The sequence below is a fragment of the Indicator indicator genome, chromosome 18 (assembly GCF_027791375.1).
Source record: "Indicator indicator isolate 239-I01 chromosome 18, UM_Iind_1.1, whole genome shotgun sequence".
NCBI classification, from domain to species: Eukaryota; Metazoa; Chordata; class Aves; order Piciformes; family Indicatoridae; genus Indicator; species Indicator indicator.
In genome coordinates, this window is record NC_072027.1 from 10280296 (window position 1) to 10306862 (window position 26567).

Here is a 26567-nt window from a genome sequence, read left to right on the forward strand (position 1 = left end):
ATCAATCCACACTGTCATAACTATAAATTTAAAAAGAAATTATAATGTGTGGACACAAAACCTTAGCCAACTACAAGTCAAATGACACTCCTAAAACCCTCTGTCTGATCACCAGCTTACTTACACTGTCAATAATCATTACAGGGTAAGACAACAATTAAAAGTTACATTTTAATGATATCTTCAGAGATGTGTTCTATGAGTAACATGTTCATCTTAAGCCACAATAATTATTCAAATATTTGATTTTCAAACTTCTGCCATATTCTGTACAATGACCACTTGAAATTATGGATCTTTTTCCCTCTACATTACCAGGTATGCAGCAGCAACAGCCCAAACATATCATTATGCATTTCACAACTAGAAGAATTACATAAAAAAACCCCACATGTGCAGACAACATATTTTATCATTATTTTACTTGCTTTCTAAAAACATAGCTTGCTTTAAGCAAGATACTGTTTCCTTTAATTAAAGGGCTTCTCGGATGAGAAGCTGGAGATAAGCCAACAATGAGCACTTGCAGCTCAGAAGTCAACTTGCATCCTGGGTTGCATCAAAAGCATGGCTGAGAGAGGTGATTCTGCCACTGTACTCTGCTCTGGTTAAGACCTCACCTCATGTAACATGTCCAGCTCTGGGGCCCTCGACACAAGAGAGTCATGGACCTCCTGGAGCAGATCCAAAGGAGGACCATGAAGAGATGATCAGAGAGCTGAAGCACATCTCCTATGAAGAAAGGCTGAAAGAATTGGGGCTGTTCATTCCGAAGAAAAGTAAGCTCTGGGGAGACCTTATAGCTATGTTTCAGTATCTGAAGGGGACCTGCAGGAAGGCTGGGGAAGGACGGTTTAAAAGGGCTAGAAGTGACAGGATGAGAGGCCATTAATGGTTTCAAACTGGAGCAGGGTTGATTTAGGCTGGACATAAGGAAGAAGTTCTCTACAATGAGAGTGGGATAATACTGCAACAGACTGCCCAAGGACATGGTTGAGGCTCCATCCCTGGAGATATTCAAGATCAGATTTCATGCGGCCCTGGGTAGCTTGATCTAGTTGGAGGTGTCCTGCTCACTGCAGGGGAGTTGCACAAGATGAGGGTCCCTTCCAACCCAATGCAGTCTGTGAATCTGTTAATCATGATCCTACTGTAAACCAAAAATACACTTGGCAGAGTGCAGAGGCACCCACGTAATGGCACTACTTTTTTAAACTGCCTGTGGTCCTGTGACCTTGGTATTTTTGACATTTGGATATTAATGGAATGAAAAAAGGAATTAATCAAACGAAAAAGCTGTATGATAGATCAGTACAATAAAAATCTGTCAGAACAAGAAAGGAAGCAGGAAAAGATAAGCATTTTTCATTATACCCCTTTGCCCTAATGATTCCACTGCTTTCTAATTTTTCGTTTTCACCATGAGGTCATCCCAGTTGGTGATCACATAGTGATAAGGTTGTTACAGAACAAAGCACCCTCCAGAACAAAGCACCCTCCTAAGGTTCTTACAGATTTCAGATCATAACCTATGCAAAAAATGCACTTTTCATTACACTCAGCAACATTCAGCAAAAACTCTCATCTCCAAAAGGTGCAAATAAACTCAAGGATGGAAAGGTAACACAGTCAACGTGGTCAGGAAGATCAATTATTACGCAGAGAAAATAGATTGCCAACTGAAAACTGAGATCCATCTCCTTACTCTCATCACATTATGAATCAGTTATACATTGCTCACAGCAAGAAGATGATGTTACTAATTTTAGATTATTTTGTTCGACTTCATTCACTTCTTTAGCTCTTGGTTCACTTGACTTTACTGACTCATAAAAAGGCAGAATTAAGAAACAAAGCATTCTTCTGACTATCAAACACTGGCTAAGTAACATCGACAACTGACATAAAAGATAATGGCTGCTGCTGTAAAATGGATATTTCACAGCTTTGGGACTCATCTGTTTACATTCTTATTTCTCAGAAAATATTTCTGTTGAGATGTAAAAATGAAGTATGGTAATAAATACAAGATTTTCTACCCTAAAAATTATTTATGAAATGGAACCAGTGAACACTGACACACAGAAGTGGATTATGGCATGCAGCTGTGGTCTGGAGCTCCTTTCCATTACTAAAAGTCTGCTGTACTTATGAGAGTAGATTTTACTTTTTTTTAATAAAGCCTTGCATCCAAAAGGCAATTATTGAGATACTGAAGCTTTCTTGAACCACTCTTTTTCAGATAATCAATGTCCTTCTAAATGAGTGATTTTTAATTGCACTAAAAGTAGTTTGAATTTTGTGCCCCAAAACTGAGCTTTTCAAGTGAAGCACTTAAACATACTATAAGCTTCTGTCAACCTCTACTCTTAATCTGTAATTCAGGTCTGAGAGGTGAGAATTAATTCCTGTGAAATCCAGTTCCCATCATCTCCAGCACACAGCATAAGGATTCCATACAGCTCTTGGGTCTCTGAAAAAATATGGGGCATAAAGCACAGACTGACCTAAACAGTCTCCCAGTGAGAGTGACAATAACACCAAGAGTAGAAGTCTGAAATTATGTAACAACTCTAAAGAGCCAGAGAGCTTTGAAGAGCAAAAACTTTCCTGGAGATTGTGTTAGGTATGTTATACTGAGGTTTCCACAATACAGAAGCCAAATATTTTCTGTAGTTTCAACCTTGTGTGGACTGTTAATGGGTATTGTCTGCTGTCTGCCATCACATCACTTGTCAGCTGCACGTTGCCCTGAACATGCTCACCTGGACATATCCAGCTGTGAAATCTTTTTTTTACCTCCCAGTAACTGAAGATAAGCCAGTTGGCTAGAAACTATTCCAAGTCTCTTCCTTAGCTCACTGAAAATGCTATGTATGGATTATTAACGTGTAAGACAGGAGTAAGACATATGTGGCTATACCTTCAAATCAGAATTTGATAAAATTCACTTCTGAGAAGATTTTAGCTGACATAAATAGGATTCTACACAAAGTAAGGTACTTCTCAAAGTGAGGGCACCTACAGTTTTGATTTTCTTATCTATCTTTCTGCATTCTTTCCTCATCTGAATTTAAAGGCTCTAAAGGCGTACTTATGGTGTATATACATGATTAAAGTCCCCTAAACCACAAACTGGAATTACTTTAAAAGCACAGATGTATTTTCTATTTAGGGGATAAGACTAAAATAATAGCAGTGCATTTTTCAATATATTTAAGAAAAGAAGATAAGATGCTACTGCAGGCAACTGCAGTCATTTTATCCATAATGTGGCCATTTAGGCTGGATGTCTCCAAAAAGAATCCGCAAAGTTGAGACCTCCAGTGTCTAGAGTGTCCAGCCCAGAGGGTGGACACAGGAAATAGTGCATTTATACCCATAAATAAAGCATCCCTGCCTCCTAAAAATAATATGGAATTTTCTAAACTGTACAACTCTGATATGAAGACTGCCATGTTTGTTAAATTACTTTTACATGTCCATGATTACTCAACAGAACTCTCTCCTTCACCTTCACCATTTCTATTTGCATACAATCCAATACACACACACACATATATAAAATGTAGCACCCCAAAGACATACACAGGTGTTCTAAATCACCAACTTGCCCTCTACTCGCATGAGAATAAACCCAGACTGCACAGAAGAAAGATTCTACAAAAGTTACAGGCATAAAGAATTTAAATATCTCATAATCAGAGGTTTGTTTAAATAAAACCTCTCTCTCTCCTCTAGAGAAATAGCATTCAGACATCAAAGGCACATTATCCTTTATTGCAAGTGTGTCTCAAGACATGATGCTCCCACGTGACACAGTTGGTTGCAATCATACTTTCTGATGAAAATTAATAACAAAAATCAATAAAATTATCTTAGCCATAGGACAACATCATGTCGAAAGCTGCTGAAGCTGAAAATTATGTTCTCCCAGCAACTTGAAAGATAAATTAAATCACTGAAAAACAACTAAAGTAATCCTGTGGAAGTAAGGCTCAACCACTATCCTAAACTTATACCATTTTAAGGCAATCTTAACTGTCATTTGTTGACCTAGATACGTGGCTTGCACTCCAGATGTTCTTGCGCTCTTTGCTACAGGATTTGCTTTCTTACAGGCAGTATGAATGGCTACTCCATTAACATTCTCAAAGCACTGGATAGTCACAGGAATACAAAAGTGTTTTTCACGTTCTTTCTTAATGCTCTTATCCTACATTTTTGTTTCAGTGGTTTTGTTCAGTATTAAAGGTTTGGGAAGCGTTAAGGAAAAGAAAAGCTAAAGCAATCTGTTAATGAAAGAGTTAACAGTACCTGCAAAAAACAGACAAACAATTCTGTATTATTATTACTACTTCTTAGTACATCATCCCTTCTATGAACATGGACCAGGGAACACTCACAGTAGCCTCTAACCTAAGTGCTACTGTTGCTACTCTTTAGCTAACTAAACAAGCATTATGTTACTGATTCTCTCTGTGCTACAGACAGCCTAGAGACAGGGCAAAAGTTCATAATTAGGCATTTAAAGTTAATTGGACCACTTGTTTAATTTGCCATTCAAACTGCACAGGACTGATAGCAGGAATATGGCTAAAAGGAAACTGAGGTGCAGCTTCTATATTCAAAGCATTATTTTTACAGAACTAAGGTGAATGCCACGACAGTGCTGAGACGTTCCAATACATAATGCACTAAAATCAACCTTCACAAATCATTTTGTCAGCCCTGAAGGCTGCACACCATAATCTAGCTATTTTTCCTTCTTCTCGAGGCCACGCATTGATGTTCTCCTAAAGGAATGATGCAAGATGAAAACTGATAGCACAAACTGTGCATTGCATAAAAACACTACCAAACTTTTAATCTAAATAGAATAGATAGAAATGTGTGCATTAGAAGTGTCATAAATGGAAGAATCAGCATTTATCTGGAGCTGGTACTCAATGATAAAGTGGTTATGTCCAAATATACAAAAGTCCTAGCTAAGTTACCACTGTGTCACTACTATGTGATGACATTTTACAGGCACTCACTATGCAAGTAACTTAAACTCTTTTAGAATATTTAACAAGTAAGTTCATGGACAAACACACACAAAGGTCTTATATACTCTCTGAAGACTTATAGTTGTCAATTTGGCATCTGAAATAAAATCTTAAGTTTTAATAATAACAAAAAAGGGCCTATGCAGCCAGACTGCACAGCCTCCAGAGAATGCAAAGTACCAATAGACACTAAAATGGGACAACATTAAGAGCCTTGAACTTTTGTAAGTCAAATTAACTCTTCTGTATGTTCATAAGGAAGTGTTTCCCATCACTACAAATACTACATCTACCTCTAGAAAAATACTTGTGCTTAAAAAACTCCAAAATGAAACAAACAAAACAAACCACATGAAAACAACGAAAGTGACAATAAAGCTTCCTCCTACTGCTTAACCATAAATCACACTCACCTGCTACTGTTGCCACACCTTAATTAAAAAAAAAGGAAAAAAAAAATAGGTAAAATGGACCCAAAATTCAAACAGAAAAACCACTACCCAAATATAAAGCAATGCAAAGTAATAGCTGCAATGTATGGAAAACCATGAGAAGAGATCATATTGAATATTTAGTGTGTTACTGTTAGGCAGATGGCTTCCTGGGAGAACTGCATCCCACAGCTTTGGTTTTCAATGTAATGACAAGACAACATTTTCTAGTAGAAAAGAGGAATACTGATATACCTATAAAATCTTTGTGATGGTAACTCAAGGACTATTGCTTTTAGATAACAGCCCTTCTATGTATATTTTTGCAGTCTGTGTGATAAGAAAGGCTTATGATTTATCACTACAAGCAAACATGAAGGCAACAAACCAAAGAAAGGACAGAAAAAAATATTAGCATAAAGAAAACACATTAGCAACATTACAGAGAAGACAAAACGCTGGATCTGTTCTTTTGCCTCTGTCTCTTTCAAAGACTATTTCCATGAAGACAGTAATTATGGAAAACTGACACTGCTGATGTGCTGGAACATCAGCTGACCTGAGTTCCACCTGTTCACTTTAAACCTCCTTCCGCCTTCTGCTACTTTGGTTCACCTTCAGAGTAATCACTACCCTTTTCCTTTTAGACAATGCTTTAGACTGAAAACAGAGGAAGTGAAAAATCTCAGAAGAATGTGAATAATTACTACTCTGTCAAAAACAGGTCTTAAAAAAATCATTTTTCAAGTGCCTCCTCAGTTGGGTGCCTATAAACAGGAGGCAAGCATGATCACTAATATCATAAAAACTTCTGTGCTGTAGCATATTAAGAACTCAGTCTTTGCTTAAAAGGATATTTTTGTATGAAGAATTATTTTCCTTTTTGCCAAGTTATGCTCACTTATAAAATGACTAATATGGTATTTTATTTCCTGTAGCGTGTTAATGTAGATGGCTTCGCAAACCAGACTGCAGTTGAGTTATATTTAGAAAACATGAGGGAAAACAGCCCAACATAGCAATTCTTTTCTGCTGGTGAAGACTTCATTTGAAAGAGGAGCAATATGGCAACGGTTCTTACCTTCATGAATAAAGATCTATGTAAATTCTAATTGTGAATTAGCAATCGTTATTTTTAGAAGACAGATATTTGTTAACTCTTGTAATTTAGGCAGTAAAGAAAGGAGTTTTTTCTGAATTCAGTGATAAAGGTATGGAACCACAAAATTCAAGTGTCATTCCTAATGTAGACGCGTGTGTAAAATGCTGTATCAGAGGTGTGTGAGGGTGATACAGTGAATATCACCATCGTTCCATATCACTTAACAAGAGGTAAGTAGCATCTTGGGAGCATATGCACAAGGGACAGCAGAATTCCCCTGTCAGAGAAAAATCTATTCTCACATAAGTTACAACAACCAGATGATTAACATCAGATAATTAACACAGCCATGTTGCTAAAAGTCTAAAAAAAGAAGCTCATTCAGCCTTCTGCAAAATGATTGATAACAGTTAGGTAGAACTGAGAGGCCTTCCTGAAACCCATATCAATATTTTTAAAGGTTTAATCAAATGCAAATTTAAAACCAGACTGATTTTTTTTCTAGAAATGTACAGGACAGATGTAATAGGCATGTGTTCTCCTGATGTGATACGGTTAATACAATTAATTTTTCTTCCAGTGCTATTCATATACTGCCAGTGATTTCTATACACAAGTGGAACATTTTTAAGACGCATTATGTTGCGCCACCAAGATCAAGCTCTGCCGAATCTACGTCTTTCCCAGTAAGAAACTAGTTCAAGCTTCACTGACCTCTCAAGAAATCATTCTTACACCTTGTCATTCCAAAAGACTACATGGTATAACTTCATTAACCTTGAAAATCTTTAGTTTTGGTGCAAATAAGTTACATGAGTGTTTGCTTGTAATGGTGGCAATAATATATTTCTGTGTGTTTTTTCCCCTTAGGAATGACCACAAATGTAGGTAATGATAAGGGTTGACTAAAACTTTCCATGCCAAGTAAATCATATCATAGGGTTTTTTTCATCCCAGTAAAAGGTTGCTTTTCCATCTTCCTACTTGGCCTTCAGTGTACCTGGCCACTGTTTAGTTTAGCACACAATTATTTAAAGCACCAATTATATCCAGTTTTACTAGATTTATGCTGTTACATATTCTAAATACAATACTTCACAGCTAGGTAAACTTTCTGAAAATAATACCAATCACGTAAGAAAAAAAAGGCTATGAAATCTAATGACTATAATTAAACCATTTCTTAAACAAATCCTTAACTCAGGAATTATGATTTTTAAGTATATTAGTTACTTCATTTCATATTTGCTACTCATGAGTCAGCTTTGATCTGTTAAAATAACATACAAAAGGCAAAAATCTTGAGAAGGGGAAGAATATTTCTGTGTTATAAACAAAATGTTTCTTTTGTTAGTATTTAAAAATGACATTAAGATGACACAGCAAAGCGGTGTGGGTGAGAACGTGTGGGAAGCTGATCCGCAGCACAGCGAACTTCTTGGATGTTCAGAGAACAGCTGATGCCTCAAGGGAAATTTGGAAAAAATATTCTGCATAGAAAAAAAAAAATCTGTCTATATATCACATTTCATCTTTCTCTCCTAAGGTTCCTTATCACTAAGAATATTTGCTGGAAAACAGATTTTCTCTCTTGATGGTTGTCTAATCTGCCACTTACAACTCTAGACACAATCCTGTTTATGACATTACCATTACTTACAAGGGAAAGCTCTCCCATCTCCCAGCTATATTCAGTTTTGCAGGCCAATTGAAAGGACACTTGAGCAAAACACTTAAAAGCTTATCTTCTAGCACTTGCTTACATCTTCAAGGATATGCGTCCTCAGCAAATGAAGATGTGAGGACAGAACATGCAGAATTTCTTTCTTGTCTTGGTAAGCACTCAGGTTGCCATTAATTGATTCTATTGCTGCAGCCAGTGCCATGATAAAACAGCAGTGCCAGCTAGATTAAGGCCAGTGGTCAGACATTTACACACTACAAATTCAGCGTCACATTTTTGTTTGTAAACATGCTTACAGCCTTCTGAACCTTTGATGCTCCATCATTTTACTGTATCAGCAGAATAAACTTAGCCAAGGAACTGAATGGATGGGAACTATTACACACGCATTCAAGGGGAAGAGAGAAACAAGTGGTGCAGTCAGGCCAAACTGACAGAAATCGATAAACAACGAACGGTAAGAACAAGATGAAACAGTGGAGAAATAGATCAGCTATGAAGAGGAGAGGTTTGCACCTCAGCTGAAATCAGTCCAATCCAAAAAAAACCATGAATGCATTTCATCTTTCATACATATATTATTTGTGTGTCTGTACTACCCAACTCTGTGGTCAAAAGACAAGTAAAACATATGATAGGAAAATTCATGAAGGCCACAAAAGTCACAAGAGCTAACTTTACCCCAAGAGACTACCCCTCCCTAGATTCATTCTATAATCTGTGAGAAAAAAAAAAAAAAGTTTTTAAAATGCAGAATGGTCTCCCAGATACGCTGCCTGCACTAATGTGAACCTACTGTAAAGCAGAGACTGGGGAAGGGCTAAAGAACAAATTATGTTATGGTTTACCATCCTGAATTAAAAAGATACAGTAGTATCTGAAAAAAAAGTCAAGGGAGAAAGCTTACAACTGGACTACTGCACAAGGGAAAAAAGGGAAAAACCAAACAAAAAAACAATGCCCCCAAACAACTTTCTAAAGGCCACAATTCTCAAGCAAATGTCATGTCACTTCACGCAAAACATGGGCACACTGGAAGAGTATCATGTATCAGTCAAAATAAAATCTCAGATGTATCTTTTTAAGCCAAATATAAGCCAGCAGTCAGTAATACAGAGGGCATTACAAAGCAAATGAATGGCTCCAATTCAAAACCAACTTGACATTTCATAAATTTGGTATTACTGACAATTCAAGAACAGATTAATGACCCTGTTAAGGATGCTTCAAGCTAAGATGAAAGTTGAAAGTTGTGAATAAGAATAGGTATATTTAAAATGGAACTGTATACTTTTCTCCTAAAAGATCCACAAGATCTCTATCAAGTAAGATTGTATTAAAATACAGAAAAGCTTATTTACAAAACCCTGTCTAGAACTTAACCAGGTATTTTTTTCAGTGAAGCTTTCAAATAGCTGCAAATAGCCACAAGCATACAGAGATTCATTTCTAAGCTGGTGATGTAAGAACAGTGGCTGTATGTCATTTGTCAAGAAAGGTATAGCAAGAAGAAAACCCAAACAAACCAACCAACCCAAGCAAACAAAAAACCCCAAACCAACAAAAAACCCCAAACCAACAAAAAACCCCAAACCAACAAAAAACCCCAAACCAACAAAAAACCCCAAAACAAACAAAACCCCAAAACAAACAAAACCCCAAAACAAACAAAAAACCCCCAAACAAAAACACCCACAACCCACCGAAACCCAAGAGAGAACCTCAGAAAAGCAGAAATACTAATCTCTCCAGCTAAGTAATATTCTGGTTGACACCTACAAAGATAAAAATGTTGTGTATATCGCAGTCAATATATTCTGTCACAATAATGATATGATATGCAGTTAAAAAATAAAATAAAAAATGCTTTTTCCAATATAATTTTCCAATGGATACTGAAAGGAATAGATGCAGTATTTCAAATTACAAAATAAAACTCAGCAATAGTTTTATCTGCCACCAGTATTACTGCTATATTTGAAAATGTTCTTTGGTATGAATTACCTAATGAGAAAAGACATACACACATTCTTTGTTTCCATGAATGTTGACCTTGACATAATTTAAGTTATGTAAAATATGAAACAGTATTTTTAAAAAGCAATTGTTTCCCCAGAAAATTGATTAAAGAAAACCTTTCTCTTATACAAGAGCAACAATTTTGACTGAACTCTCTCATTCTGAATCTTTACTAAATATTTATTGCCTTTGTGCCTTAACAGAACTGTTATCTATTCACCATATTATTGTGGCATAGATGACTAAAATTTCCAATGCCATATTAAAAGTTCACACATCACTGTGTTCTTAAAAAGTCAATTCAATTAAAAAGTTAATTAAAATTGAATTCTATACTTGAGACTTTGCATTACCATCTACCTTTGCCAAGATGGTTTTTTGATTCAGAAGAAAAAAGCTTCATTTTTATTCATTTAACTCAAAGTAAAAGGATGCCAGAAAGATGTAAACTGATGTCTCCCATTTCTCAACAAGCCAAGTTTGGCACTGGTAGGAATCACATGAGCCTCCTAATGCTGTCTCACCAATGCGTTTGGTTATAGTACAGACTCAAGACTAAGAGTAAAGAAAGTACACTCTTCCTATGACTGGACTCATCAGCATTTAATTGTCCTTAAATCAAAGCTGACAGCAAGATCTTAAGACTTTCTAGCCAAAAAAAACTACCAAATACATCCATTCACTTCAAAAGAGCACCTACTGCACAACAACAATTTTGGAGACCTGGTCCCCATTCACACCTGATTTCTGAGACATCGGAGGAACCATCTTGGATTGGATTTCCAGTCATTTAAGCGCCACTAACCCTTCTGTGGAACCAGGGCAGACACAGCCTCAATGGAAAAATCAGTATCAGATTTACATATTTTAAGACTTCAAAACAAGCTTCATGTGAGACTTGAGCTCACAAAAGCATCCTGCAAAGCCTATGCACAAAGGTGAGCACTTTTAACTGCATTTTTGAATGCAAATAGTTTAGAATTATTACGGATTTCACTGTAAGTGGTCACTTGTGTCACATAATAGCCGATCAATGAAAACCATATTCATTTCTAGGCATTTACCCTAACAAGGATGATTACAGTTAAGGGTCTCCTGGCGTTTCCATTACAAATCTATTTTTTGGGGACTTATAAATCAGCTATAATAATATATTTTTGACTGCAACTTGGTACAAAAGGTCTCAGGTATGCTTAACTCAGTAAACATTTTTACACCTTTGAAAAAGCTTCCTTCAAGACTGAAAAGAAGAAAGTAGTTTTGCAAGTAATTTTTCTACCCACTTAGGTTGTTAAGCATTTTATCCTGAGCAAACTAAAGTGGCATATGCTACACGATATGAACATTACATCTCTAATTCTATTAGGGATGGAATTCCTAAAAGCATCTTGCATTGCAAAACGTCAGTGAAGAAAAGCAACAGAACAGTACAACAGACTGAATACTCACATACATTTTAGAAAGATTTCAGACTGATTAAAAGGTTTCTTTGGCCATTCTGGACTTACATGAAACAATGTAATTAGTTGCAAATGTCGCTATTCATTTGTATGTATGACCTGCTTTTTTGCTTAATCCTGTTTCCTTCTTCCCTGCATATTATCTAAAAGACTAAATCATTTCATAATAAGGAATAACAGAAGAGTTAGACTCTAAAATTGTTCTATTTAGAAATTCTAAGGTCTACAAGCTCTTCAAACTAATTTTTTTTACTTAAATTTTGTGATTCCTTCAGTGCACATCTTGCCAAACATGGATTACCACCGTTATTCTGGTATCCCTGAGGGAGCCAACAGAGCCTATCGGGTCATCAGTCCTTGAAAAAAAAAAAAAAGAAAATTCCACAGTGTTCTACAACTCCTTGAACCTGCAGGGTCTATTAACTGGCAAATACATTTTCTAAAAGAAACAAATATGGTTTACACTATTCATAGATTCGTAGAATGGTTTAGATTGGAAGACAGGGACACCTTCCACGAGACCAGGTTGCTCAGGGCCCAGAGCAACTTCTAGACTATTGGGTAGTAACTGCTATACAACTGACATCACGTATTTACCATTAAGGACCATAAGGAAATAGCAGTATTTCACTAGTTTCACTAATTGGATGCAACAATGTGTGTGTGTGTGTATATATATATATATATATATAAAATATATTATTATTTTCACACAATACCTTTTTAAAGAGCAACATCAGGAATAAATAAATTTGAGTACTAATTTTACTCAGCTACAAAAGAAAGGATCTCTGTTCAAAGTATTTAAGACAATGTAAACATCCATAAAAAATAAAATATCTGAAATAGAAATTAGGAGCAGATTTTCAAAAGGACTCTGCATCCATGCCAGTGAATATTTTTTCTAAAGGCTTCAATATGTTATTCAGATGCTTACTATATGTAGTTCTCAGCAGGGGAAAAGAAATGCTTTCAGTTCCTTGAAAGAAATGGGAACTTGAGGCTACTTCACTGGTGTACACAATGGAAGAAGTTGAATGAAAATCACTTCCAAGTGTGACAAAAGTCACATCATAGTTCTCAGACATCTCAGATATATGAAAACCCACAAAGTTTTCTCAAAGACCTTCTTCTCATTTCAAAAGGGTTTAGCATGACCTTTACCTAACTCTAGTTTTTTTCTATTTTAATTTGAGGGTCATAACAAAAAAAACCCAAAACAATAACAACATTTAGGGCATTTTGCACATTAGAGCCCTTTGCCCTATGTATGTGACAACTCACTTCTGGAAAAGGTTGTAATTACAAGTTCCTGCCATTTTAACTAGCTTCCCAATTCCCAAAGATCTGTACTGCACTTCTATTCAGGATGGAGCTGCTCCAGGTGAGCAAGCATGTAAACCATTCCAACAGGTTTACAACATTTAAATCTCATAGTGGGCTTAAGTCACGCCTAACACAGTAGTAAGCCATGGCTACTATAATTCAAAATCATTTCCAGCAACAGAGGAAAAGGTAAAGGATGAGGAGGTGCCTTTCCTAATTTAATTAATGACATGAAAGACCTCTGTTCCTGGTTCTCTGCAACCCAAATACTTCCACTCACAACCAGAATAAACGTCCAGTGCACCCAGGCTACTATGCAGCAAAGAATCCAAAATTCATGACTGCAGGAAGGAGGCATTCAGAAGCAGTAATCAGGACACTCAATTGTGAAATAAAACTGGGGTTTAATCCATTTTCAGAGTTGCCTACTCTTTAAAGAAGAATGGAATGAAGAAATAGTCCAGAAAGCAGACAGTGGAACAAGGACTTGCCATGTCAAGCAGTTGGATTTTTTAATATACATTCATTAGGGCCATTTAATATACTGCCCTGTCCAAGGCCAAACTTCCTGTATTTTTTTTCCTCCACTGGTTCATAACTTAGAGTTGAATTTTTCTTTCAGTGCAATCCCAATGAAATCAGTGGCTTGTCTATAGGAAAATAAGTGGAAATACTTTGAACTGCTCCATCTACTACAACAGCACACACTTGAAACGCAAAATGCATCTCTCAGAAGGGTTGCTTTTTCCCCCACATAGTTGAACTCTTGTTACTTGAAAGTTAACAAATTAATCCCTGTCAGAATTTACAGAATAAAAATTAATAGATTCAGCCTTGATAGAGATACTCAAAAAGCAGCTCAAAACAGACAGTACGTTCCTTAGGTGTGGGGACATAGGAAGAGCTCACACTCTAAATGTTTTATCTGGCCTGTGATAACCTCTTTTAAACATAAGCTACAAATTCTATATCAGGTTGCATACGTGTAAATTTCCTGATTGTCAAATAAGTTTTCATTTTTGGAACTGACATTTTAGTTTTGTTTGGGAAGCAATTACATATTTATTTGCAAAACTCATACAAAAAGGACATACACAGTAATTGCAATTGCAAGTCTGGGAGAATCTTTGCATTGGTTTAGCTAATTGAAAAATACTTAGCCAGACAATTTGCATGCAAAGATCTTCATAGGCAAAACCTATTAAATGAGAGCACTGCTACTTCACAGCCTGGCCTTCAGAGAGTATAAACTGCAAGTATGCCTAGTATACCACTATACCTACAGGGCTTATGTTATATGAGCCATTATACGTCCATTGCACACAGCACTGCTGTCAAGAAATGCAAGCAGGGTGGAATCCCTGTAGAAGCACACTAAGAATAATTACAGTAAAGCACAAAGACTGCTTCTGTCCTGTTTATCTTCTTGTCAGCCCACAGTATGCCTACAATTTTAATGTAATTGTGCACATTCATTTATTTTTAAATTACAGATCGCATCCACCCATAGTAGCCAATTTTTCAGTATTAGTAACTCAAGACATTTGACTATTTCTGAAGTTCTTAACTCTAAAGACAAACAAGATGGTATCTTCCATTACTTAAAAGAGGCATTAAAAAATTGTCTCATGGATGATCACCCTGCTTTGAAATAAAGGGACTACATTTTTATTACTTAATTCATACAAAGACTTGCAGAGACCTACAGCATTAACCACTAAGAGCCTACAAGGAATCTGGATTACTTCTAGTAAAGTAAAATAATTATTACCATGTAAAACTGTACTTCAGCATGGCTGAATACTAAAGGCTCTACTATATACCTTGTAGAGGGCTACACAGGTTATGAGGATAAAAAAGGGAGAGAGGAATAATAAGGATTTAGTCATGGTGCACTGACAGACTTCAGAGTCACTAAGAAGCACAAATATGACCATTGGAATAGCTTAAACTTATAACACATTTGTACAGTAAAATATAAAAATCTTTCATTCTCCTACACTGCTCATCTATAAAGATTTTATGTGATTTCCAATAGAGAAGTTATGAAATAAAACAGCCTACAATGGGAGCTAGCAAAGTACACTTCATGTTCATTCCCACACTTCAATGCCAAGACACTGCCCATAAAACATATTAAAGATAAATATATCTTCTTTTCTATGTCAGAAGCCAAATTGCTTAAATATTTATAGTCGAGGCTTTCTAAAAACAAGGTGGCAATAATTATTAATTCAGTCATTCAAATCCCCTCCAAGGCAATATCTTTAAATTACTGACAACCATCCTCAGGTCTGCTGCAGGGACCGATCACTGAAAAATCACCACTAGCACCAAGATTTTCTACTGGTTAAAGTTTTGCAACACTGCAGCATATCAAAAGTGCAATCCAATTAACAAACCATTTATACTGACCTTAAAAAAGTAACAAGAATTGTCATGCTTCTAGATATATATATGTATACATTATATATACACAATATGTTTCTGCTTCTGAACTGGCTTATAAAAGTCTTTACAAACTCACTACATTCCTGCACATATGTTCTAGAGAAAACTTCATATTGTGGCTACCTATATTCCAGCAAAACCAACAGGAAAACTTCAATTTACATATAAGATACCAATAGGAACACTGGCTTTTGGTCCCCAAGAACAAACATTTTGCTTGAACATGGGAGCTCATTTATTTTTACACACCTTGAAACTAAGAAAACACTCAAATTAGAGACATGTAGCAAAAAAAGAAACAGACACCCATACTAATGTAATTTACTCCAGTTTGAAAATAAAGGTCTTGTAATGTTATCCCAAACAATAACTGAAGGTTTTGTAAAACAGAGTTTTGAGTAAAAAAAAAAAATGTTCTCTTCTAAGATATACATCACTTGCCCTGCGTTCACAGGAGTCTCTCTAGACACTTCAGAATGAGTCAGTAGTATACAACCACAGTAATTTGGCAAGAGCCACATTCAAAGTGTCCTGTGAGAAATGTAATTTTACGTGAAGAAGCATATGCACCTATGACAGGGGAAATCATAAAACCAACAGTCTCTAGCAGCAGGGAGTATTTAGGGTTAGGGAAGCAACACCCTCCCAATATTTCTAATACTTTGTCTTCAATGCATTATCAGACCTGTCTTCTCCTTATTCTCTCTAGGGATGATGTACAGCAACACATACAACTAAAATGGATCAACTAAAAAAGATATTGCTGACAGGAGCCATTTTCCTCACCTATTTCTCTACCAGTGTATATAGGACACGTTTTCCTGGTTTGTGATTTTCTTTCTCATAATTTTTCTCTACCCGGACTTTTCCCCTGAGTTTTCTGGTTTGGAACAGCTCCATCCTATTTTCTTACCATTTAACCCCCAATTCTTTTAATATCACAAGCCATCTCTTCCCTTTTTACACACAGAGATAATTGCTGCTACTCAAGAGGTAGCTGCACAGCTCCTATTGTTTTCATAATCAAAACCTCTGTCTCCTGAGCTTTGTTACTGTCCCCTACTGAAAATGCCTCAAGAAAACATGAGATTTTAAGAAAATCAGTAATAGGTCTCCATTATCAAAAGCAACTCAAACTCAGTAGTCTGTCAGCAATTTACAGCTGTGATTTTAGACTGACAATATTCTGACCTATGAATATTATATGTAGTATTTTATACAACTTTGGCATATCTCAAATGTAGAATTAAAAAAAAAAAGCTTCTTTTTCTTTTTAGAGCTCTGAAGTTAGTATGTTATGTTGTGTAAAACTTGGCATAGAACAATAAGCAAATTTCTCCCTTATAGATGATAATAGATCCTTTGTTTCTCCAACTTCCACTGGATGGAAGGATTATGCACTCAATCAATCCTAATGGCTCCCACTAAGACAAACCAATCTATTGCATCTATATAACTCCACCTATACATATCCAGTCCACCTGCCAACATCTGTGCAATGATAAGCAAGCAAATACTTTTAAATAAACTGTTCAGATTCCTCTCTGCAGACTCCCATAGTATGAATAATTATATATAACTAAATATACAAGCTATTACCTCATGAAGTGTTTATTACCCGCATAAAAACTTTTCTCTCTTTTTTCAAGACATGCTGTACTAGAATCCCAGAATAGCCACAGATCAAGGAAGTGGAAAAAAGAAAAAAAAAAAGAAAAAAAAGTTGACCTATTTAATAGGGGAAAAGTCAAGACACTGAAAACCACATGACCAACATTATCCATGGACATCCCCACGTGTCATCTGGAGAGATCAAATTCATAACACGTTATGCAGAATCTTCAGTGGTGTCTAGGGAAAAAAAATAATTCTGTACTTCTTAATGAACCTGCACCAATTCTTTGAAACAGTTTATAAGGGAACTGCCAGGAAGAAAGGGGAGAAAATTAAGATAGAGAACAATCTTAGCTGCTGTGTTATTCAGGATTCTACTCCAATAACTAACTGAGGGGAAGAAAACATGGAAATGTAACATACCAGCTAACACTGTTTAAAAAAAAAAAAAAGGAGAAAAGCCCTCTGAGGGTATTATTTTTTGAATTAGAATTAGTTAGTATTAAGGAAAAAAAAAGAGAAGAAAATTCAAGTACAGCAAGAAACAGCTGGAAACTGCCTTGAGACCAGTGCATTAGACTCACTGCAATACAGATGATCTTATGTAAGATCAATTTCATTAGCCCAGGAAAACCATTTTAGCAGCTTTCACACCTCTCCATGTTAGTTTTTCATTGTTAACTGAGTTAGAGAAACCTTAATAAAATCTGCAGTATAATAAGCATAAAAGCATACACTCAACAAATCTGCAGGGTCTCGTCCAGAGAGGTGAGTGGAATTAGACAATAGTCATTATTGTTCTGCATAAAATCATTACCTCACGTATATTTTTTCTTCCTAAAACACAAGAAATAAGCCCAAATGGTCATGACACTTGTCAACAACCACATATGCCTAAAGATCTCACTTTTCTCATGTGCATTCAGCATACTCCCCACAACTAGAAAGAAACATTCACAAGTACCAGTAATTAGAAACCATTTATGAAAAGTAAAGTATCTGCCAGTTCAAGTTTCTACCTAAAGAAAGTTGAACAGTTTACAGGTTCAACCCTGCTGCATACAAAAAAAATATTTGGAAGGCAGCTGTAAAGCCTGTCTACAAGTTTGTTATGATGTAGAGTATTTATTTCCTCTTTAAGAATTCAAAGTCACCAATACCATTCTTGATCATCCTAAACACGTATTTGCGTTCTACAACAGTAACTCTAAATTCTTTTTTTCAAAGTAAAAACTTTATGATTTACTTCATGACACTGGAGACATGCCTTCTGCCTGCAGTGAGGCACAAATGTATAGCATAAATAGAATGTGTTAAGATTGAAATAGAATGGTAACTTTAATTAATATTGGAATTAAGAGAAATGAGCTGAAGCTAAATAACTATGATTATCTAGCCTTCCTCTCAAGGCAAAAGGTTGATCCCATTATGTTATTACATGACCACAGGCAATGATCTGCCTTTATCTCAAGTCAATGGTGTTAGCCATGGCTGCAGGCAAAGCAACAGCAGGCCTATGGCTGGGAATAGGTCCATAACTCAGAAAATTCTTTCCATGTCTCACTGTCTCAGAAGGCTTTGCATCAGATAGCATTCAGTGGTACTCCTCCTGGTTTCTACTGTCATTTCTGGTGACTTTGCAAGGAAGAAGTCAAGACCTTGTATTCTAAGCATCTTGCTGTTTGCTTACACATCTCCTCATTTATTTCAGGCCGTCAGGGTATATTAGTACTTGTTATGCTATACAGACCATAATAAAATGAACCACTGCATATTGTACTTAAGTGGATTAAAAAAATCCAAATCTTAGTTTGGAATCTCTTCTGAAACTCTAAGTGGCAAGTATTATGTAGATTGAATGCTCAATTTTAAGAAATAAGAGTAAAATAGAGTAAAATTAACCCAGAGCTTTAGGCAAATCTGTGGGTAAAAATTGCCTATACATTTCCCCTCCTCCCACCAGAATTCTGCAGTCTGAAAAGATTTTTCTTTACAAAGGTCAAACATTTCATTATAGAAACACAACAAACTGATTACAAGATACTAAAAACAACACTCATTTTTATAGTTAGTCTGCAAGCATCAGATTGCAGTAATATGATATGCTATCACCTTTAACTAGAGACCAAATTTCTAGAGATCCTAAAAAAAAAAAAAAAAAACCAAGAAGATTCACAAGAATCTGCAATCTTTTCACAAGAAAACAAGTTTTGAAAAGATGAGAGGATAAATCACTGACCTAGTAGACTGCAGTTCCATCAAGAAAATCATCCTCATCCCCACAAAGACAGTCCAAAAAATAACTCTGTACATCTGTTTCTTTCCTACACATAGTTCTTTTAATGAAAAGCAAGTGGTTTAGAATACAATACAATTTTTCTTCACTCCTAAAGCTCCTGAAGGTATAATAAGGTATAATACTGAATTACAAGTTTAGTGAAACAAAGTTTGGAAGCCCATTTTAGCCACTTTTTTCCACAAGTGATGTTGCTCAAAGTGAAATCCTTCAGAGTTTTCCTGGTGTCTTGAAAAAAGGGCAGGCTGAAGTTGTCTCGCATCCAGACCCCCAAGTCTCAAAGTACAACCACCAGTAATGTCATCCTCAGATTAGGCTAAAGGCTATAGTTTAAACTATGAAAAAAAATCACATCACACAGTGCAGCCAGTTTGAGAACAAGCATTTGCCAATTCATTCAGTCCACCATGTCTGAAAACCCAAACACGTCACTGAGGAATTAAAACCAAAATATTTTAGCAGTACAATGATATTAACACAACTGGTAACTTTCAAAATACTATTTTCAAATGCATCCATACAGCTACAGCAGTATCCCTAAAATCATATCTGCATTTGTGGTGGGTTGAAAATTTCCCCCCAACATTAAACTATCACAGTATTTAGAAAAATGTTTCCTTATAACTTCTTCAAGAATAATGTAAAGCTTGCTTCAGATAATAGAACTTTATCTCTGGTTGCTGCTACCATGCTGCAGTGTCTTGGTTTTCTCCTCATGGACAGCTCCCCAAGAGTATTGGCAGGGGGGTTGGAACTAGATGATCCTTGTGGTCCCTTCCAACCCTATGATTAGGCCAAATTCTGTGTCCTTAACTAAGATATAAGTTAGGACCAAAAATTTTAAACTTAACCCCAAACATTTCAAAATAAGGAAAGCAAATGTTGGAGAAGTTTAGTCCAAAACAAGAACAGCTTCTTCTACATTATGAACCTGAGACTTCTCCAATTTTCTCAACACTTCATTTGTCTCCCAGGTAACAAAAGCAAAACATAGAAAGCACCGAGTTGGGTGTGCTAAGATACCAGTTCAGCACCTGAGCAAACCTAGTTCAAACCATTTAGATAAGAGATTAAACTGAACTTGGGAAAATTAAACTTGTAATATCACTTCCCCAGTCATGACCATCCCAAATAGTGTCAGGCTACAAAAAACAATTGGTAAGCTTTGGACACACACTGAACTAAACACCGTGCTTAAGAACGGCAAGCTCGTTTTTAATATCACAAGAAGAAATTAAAACAAGAATGACATGCAAGCAGGTAACCATTAATGCCTGAACCCCATTTCCCCACGAAGCCGAAGAGCAGGGCCCGGCAAGGGCAGGCTGCGGGGTGCGCGGGAGCGGCCCCGTGCGCGGCGCCCCGCGGAGCGGCAGCGCGGCCAGGCGGCAGAGGGGTGCCATGCGGACGCGAGGCCGGCAGGGGGCGCCGTTGCTCGCGGCAAGGCGGCACGGGGCGGGCAATGCCTCTGGAGCGCTGCCGCAGGAGCCAGACCGTCGGCCGGCACTGCCGCCCCCGGGCTACTGCCGCCCACCCCCGGTTCCATCGCTGGGCAGGTGGGAAATGCAGCCCTCTTCCCCCAGCTCCCACCACCTGACTCCCTCGGAGGCGGCGTGCTTGGCCCCGGCGGTGCTCCGGGACAAGAGGCCACGCGGGGTTCCCACGCGCCCATAGGCAACTGCTCCGCCTTGGCAGGGGGGAGGAAGCGACAACCACCCCCTCAGAAAGCAACCAGCCCCAAACCCTAAATACTCACCATATTGACTTCTGAGACCATATCTATACTGGCAATGTCTATGTTCATGCCAACAGCCACTGGGGGACCTGCAAACCAACAAGATGGTCCGCATTGTGATCTCCAAGAACTTAACTCATTCTTACCAGAGTTAGCAGCGCTAAGGCAGCGCAGAAATGAAACGACGTTTAAACAAAATCAGAAAGTTCGGAGAAAGGAAAAAAAGTATTTCCCAAACCCTTCCCCCCTGGCCCTCCCAGAAGCGAGAACAAGCCGGCTCCCGCCGGCCCGCGGGGAACGTGCGTGGCACCGGGTTCACCCGACGCGCCCCCCGGCAGCGGTGTTTATGTAACGGGCACACACGTGTGAACCGCGGGCCTCCCCGCGCCCCACCGGTGGAGCGCACCGGGGACACCGAGCTAGCAGCGGCTTGGGGACAGGCGGCCGTGGCGGAGAGGCTCCCCCGCCCCCCAAGCCGGGAAGCTCGGGTGCGATGCCGGCCTCCGGTACCCAGCTCACCACCCTCAGTCCTGCGCGTTGGCGGAAGGGACAGCCCAGGGGACAGTGGCCACTGAGAGGGGGGGTGGGTGGGGGGGAGGGGAGGAGGAGTAGGAGGGGACACCCACACCGAACACGTTCAAAATAAACTAGTTCGAAGTAGGAGCACGGAGGGGGTTAAATGACATTTTTGTATCAGTTAACAGCACATCTTGTACTCAAAAATAGTAACTGTGATCACAGGCACATCAGACTGAGAGGAACAAACGGTGGGTAAACTTAAGAGATCTGCATCTCGATAAAACCAGTTAAACAAGGGTTTCATTACAGGTTAATAAAGTATCACCACACACAGAAAATGAGGGACTGATTACAAATATGCAAGTGATTTGAGTGATTGCATTAGGAGCATTCCGCACTAAGAAACTGAGTAACAATGGGCTTAACTTTGCTTCATCTTGAGCAAACGGCAACACACACACATCCCCCAAAGCAACAGCACCCACAACACATTTAAAAACCACACACACCGAAGGTACACAGCCCCGATATATAATCTCTCTTATTCAAAAGCAGTCAAATTACCTCCAAAATCTGGCCTCAAGCGAATGTCATAGCCCTTCAGCAGTCTATCCACGGTCTCTTTTACCAGTGACATATTACTAGGGTCATTGACACTAAATAAAATAAAAGAATAGTACTGTATTATTTTATTTCTCAGACCCAAGCTGTACATTCCTCTCAGCAGCAGCATACAGTGCAATTCGAAGTAAATAAAAAGAGATACGTTCATCACTTACCTCTGTGCACACACCACTGCTATTATTAAAAGGAATGACCAAATCCCAAAGTAACCCTTTTTCCGGACTCTCAGCATCCCTTTAGCTTTTGATATGATTTAGGGTTTCAGTGAAGAGAAGAGATCCAACTTATTCTGGCCAGTGCAGTAATTCTAATGTGAAGCGCATGCGCACGGCGTACCACAACATCAAAAGGAGCAGTGGTTGCTGCTGGAGATGGAGCAAATTTCCTTGCCAAAAAAAAAAAAAAAAAATTAAAGGGGAAGAAGGAAATGCATTATTTTTTAAAAGAAAAGATTACCCACAGGAGGATCGAATATAATTTTGTTGTCCTTTTTGTTCGTATAAAATATAAATCACAGCAAGAAGAGAAGTTTTAGGAGTTGCGGGTTACAGCGGCTTTGCAATCTACTTTAAGGCGGAGGGAGGGCTGGGGTGGGGGCTGGACGGACTCGGATTAGACAGAGGTGGGATAGGTTAAAAAGGGAATACACAGGGGCAGGCAGGGAGGAAAGGGGGCAGCTTAACTTTTTGGTCCCCGGAAAGAACCGCCTGAAGCGAGGCGAGGTGCGGGCGAAGCAGCCGGTGCTTGCAACGGGGGTGGGCGGTGGGGGAGGAGGGGAGAAGGAGATGGGCGCCTACAGTATTTCTCACCGAAAAAAAAAAAGAAAAGAAAATGATGACGAATAGTTTCTTGAGGGGATTAAGCGGCTTCCTTCCTTACTGTGCTGCCAGGCGCCGTTCCAGGGGCAGAGGCACTAGGGACTGAGGGGGTCGCCGGCTACCGCCGCGGGCTCCAGCGGGTCATTTGCCGGTGCTTCAGGTGTGGGCGCGGAGCCCCCGCGGCCCTACTACCCCCGACCGGGCCTGCCGGCACATTTTCCACGTATCGAACGATGTTTAAAACGGGGATGCAAGTTCCTCAGGTAGAGCTATGCCTGGCCACGGGGTTGGGGGAGGGGGGAGAAGGGGAAGAAAAACACCACCCAGAAAGGCAATCAAGCATCTAAAGACCATCTAGACCTAGTGCAGGTACATAAACCCACTTACCTTCGGGAGGCAGAACACCCAGGCTCTTCAAATGCAGCGTGTGATCCAATTAGTGTCTCGGAAGAGACCGGAGACGAGCGGAAAGCTGATTTGGGGATGCTTTGAGTGACATTTAAATCCTGAGCAGCGAAGGGAAAAAAAATAGGAAGGAGAGAAGCAAAAAAGCAAAATCCCGAAAAACAACAAACACCGGAGTTAAATTATTCCTCGCAAATCTGCTTTGTGCTCGTAGCTCCTTTTACACCTCCTCCTCTTCCTCCTCCTCCCGCTCACAGCCGCTCGGCCCGGCGGATCCGAGCTGCCTCGCCGAACGGATCTGGGCGTGCACACGCGTCCTCGGCCGGCCCGGGCTGCGCTGGGAAGGGGCGAGGAACACTCGGGGCGTCAATTAACAAAAGAAATATTTAACTCGCGCTAGGAGGAAGGAGATGGAGAAAAAAAAAAATACACACAAAAAAAAAAACCCTCCACGAAACACACACACACCCCCAGGGGGGATGGGACAAGGGTGAGGGTGTTGCTCAGAGCTCTCTCCCTCGCTTATTCAACACCGCTGGGTCCCGCACGCTCAGGGCTGAGGCGCTCTGGAGTTCCCTGCCTTGACTGGCCGCCCCCGGACCGCGCCACCGCCTCCTGCCGCCGCGGGTACTTGGCAGAAAGCTGAGGCAGCCGGCTCTCACGGCCGGGACGTGCCCGAGGTGCCTGCACACGCACTCTGGCCCGGGAGCCAGGCGGGGTGCAATTCGTGTTGGGAGGCTGCCCGGAGAGAAAAGCCAGCGGCGGCGACTTCACGGGAAAGACAAGGGAGGAAGGGAAGAGGTGGGGGCTAGCAGGGAAGCGGAGGGATGAAGCCTCACCTCGGGGGGCAACGGGGCGGAGAGCGGGGGTCGCTGCCCCTGCGAGATGGCAGGGCTGCTGAAAAGATAATCAGCACACCCGTAAAACAGCCAGCAGCCCCGAAAAGCAGGCAGCCATTTAACACGGATAGGCAGCTACCTCGATTGGAGCGCTAAAGAGCGGGGAAGCCCCGCGACGAGCCCCGCAGCATCCACCTGCCGCTGAAGCGGGACCAGGGGAGCCCCCCCACCCCACAGCAGCACGTCCAGCCAGGGGGGAGCGGCTCCCCCGCTCCGGGCTGCACGGTCCTGCCGACCGAACACACCGGCAGCATTTCCAGCGGGCTGACAGATTGTGCCACGCTCCCCCCACCCACTGTCAATGCCTTAAAACACCACATCGTGTCTGTGAGAGCAAGTAAGTGTCTGCTTGGGCTTTGCTTCCAGAAGGAAAAAAATAACAAAAAAAATTACAAAATAAAATTAAAAAAAAAAAACGTAGAGGGCGGGGGGAAATACACTAAGCCATTTTCACCATTTTCTCCCATTTGTAGCAACTGGCATTCCACAGAGGACAAAACCACCTTTTTCCAGATAAAACAGACAAGATTTGGTGTGTGTGATAAATATCTCATTTGTGCATTGAAAACAAACAACCCACCCCCAAACACTGAGTTAAAGAACATTTAAGCATTTGTTAAAATTTTAAACCCCCCTCCCCATTTTCCAGGTTTCTGTTCCATGGCTGATATTACAGAGCTACTCTCCTTGTTCACCAGTGGAGGTTTCTGTTCTCACGCAGCTAGTCTGCTTCACTGTCAAACCTCTTGAAATACAGCCCTGAAAGGAAGATGGTGGATACTCTGTGCAGGGAATCATTTTTCCTTTAGATGCATAATAGACACCTTTTTCTCTCTCCTCCCCCCACCCCCCCTTCTGCAATTATATGACAAGAATGGGAGTTCTCGAGGTAAAATGCTTTGATCCTGCACTGTGAAACTCACCTCCAGGTGCTAACCTGGGGACTACACTCTTAAGTTCTGAGCTGTTTCTGAGTCTTTGCTATTAGTTACCATTACATCACAGAAATATTTCACCATGTTTGATTATAAAACAGATATGAAGAAGAACTTGAAACTGAAAACTGGTAATATTCAAAGTACCATTTTTACACGAGAATGTTAGAATAGTATACCCAAAGAATTCAATCTATGCCAGTATATCTAGCATTTGTGTTCTGATCTGCTGTATGTACTAATAATCAGGGAGTACTCTTTCTGGGCGCAGTGCTACTCCTGTAGTGAAACCTGCTCTCAGTCTGGCTATTGCAGAAAAAAAAGGAATGGAACATATCTCAATCAAGTTCAATAGATATGGATATCATGCTGCATAATACATGGAAAATCAATGCATATCCTTGGAGTTTGGAAGCTTGAAGGCTCTATTGAGCCATGCTTGGGATGCTCTGCATAACTCATTATTTTTGCTATCTGTATGTCTAAATACCATAGTGACACTTCCTTACCACTGCTCCCAAAGGAGTCTATGCAATAGGCATATCATCATTATAGACTGACAGAGTACAAACTCATACAATACGTACAATACTTTTTCTTGTGCCAATGACTTCATGCTTTGCTATGCACTTGTGACAGTACTACTTCTCTGACCACAGAATTCTATTCTATCTCTGTCATTCAAAATTTCTCCACACCTTCAAAATCTCCCATTTATTTTAAGCAACTTGTCAAAGAAATCATTCCCCTCTTTTTCTCACTTGTATCTTTGTGTTTGATTGAAGAGGAGAGGAAATAACTGGTGTGAACACCAGTATTGGCAAGATGTAGAACTGTTCATATAACATGTTTAAGGATTCCTGTCTAAGATTTTGGGTGTCTTACAATGGGGAAACAACCTGGTTCCTAGCTGGATATGATACTTCTACCTCTCAAAATAGATTACAAGTACTATAATCTTTCAGAGAAGCCAGCAGCAAGTAATTTTAAATGCCAGCTGCAGATTATTTTGATTCTTAGCTTTCCAGTTTGAGAAGTGCAAAAGAATAGCTCCCACCACCCCCAACTGAAATACTCTAAAGTAATAACCCACAATCCTTGCTAACTACTATGTAATGCTATGCAAGAATATCATACTCTGTTTATCTTGTCAGCCCTCGACTGTAATCGTATATTCTTGTCACCACAAGCAATGTCC

General features: G+C 39.3%; 1 protein-coding gene across 2 annotated transcripts in view; it reads right to left on the minus strand.

Annotated features, from left to right (window-relative positions):
• The window catches only part of GABRB2 (gamma-aminobutyric acid type A receptor subunit beta2), a 132370-nt gene extending 109826 nt beyond the window's left edge, over positions 1-22544 (minus strand). For both annotated transcript variants that reach the window (XM_054388896.1, XM_054388895.1), the window contains exons 1-3: positions 22468-22544; positions 22253-22344; positions 21191-21258 (exon numbers count right to left, since the gene is read on the minus strand). In XM_054388896.1, the coding sequence (XP_054244871.1) occupies positions 21191-21258; positions 22253-22344; positions 22468-22544 (237 nt within the window). The remainder of the gene's footprint in view (positions 1-21190; positions 21259-22252; positions 22345-22467) is intronic.
• Between the last annotated feature and the right edge of the window lie 4023 nt (positions 22545-26567).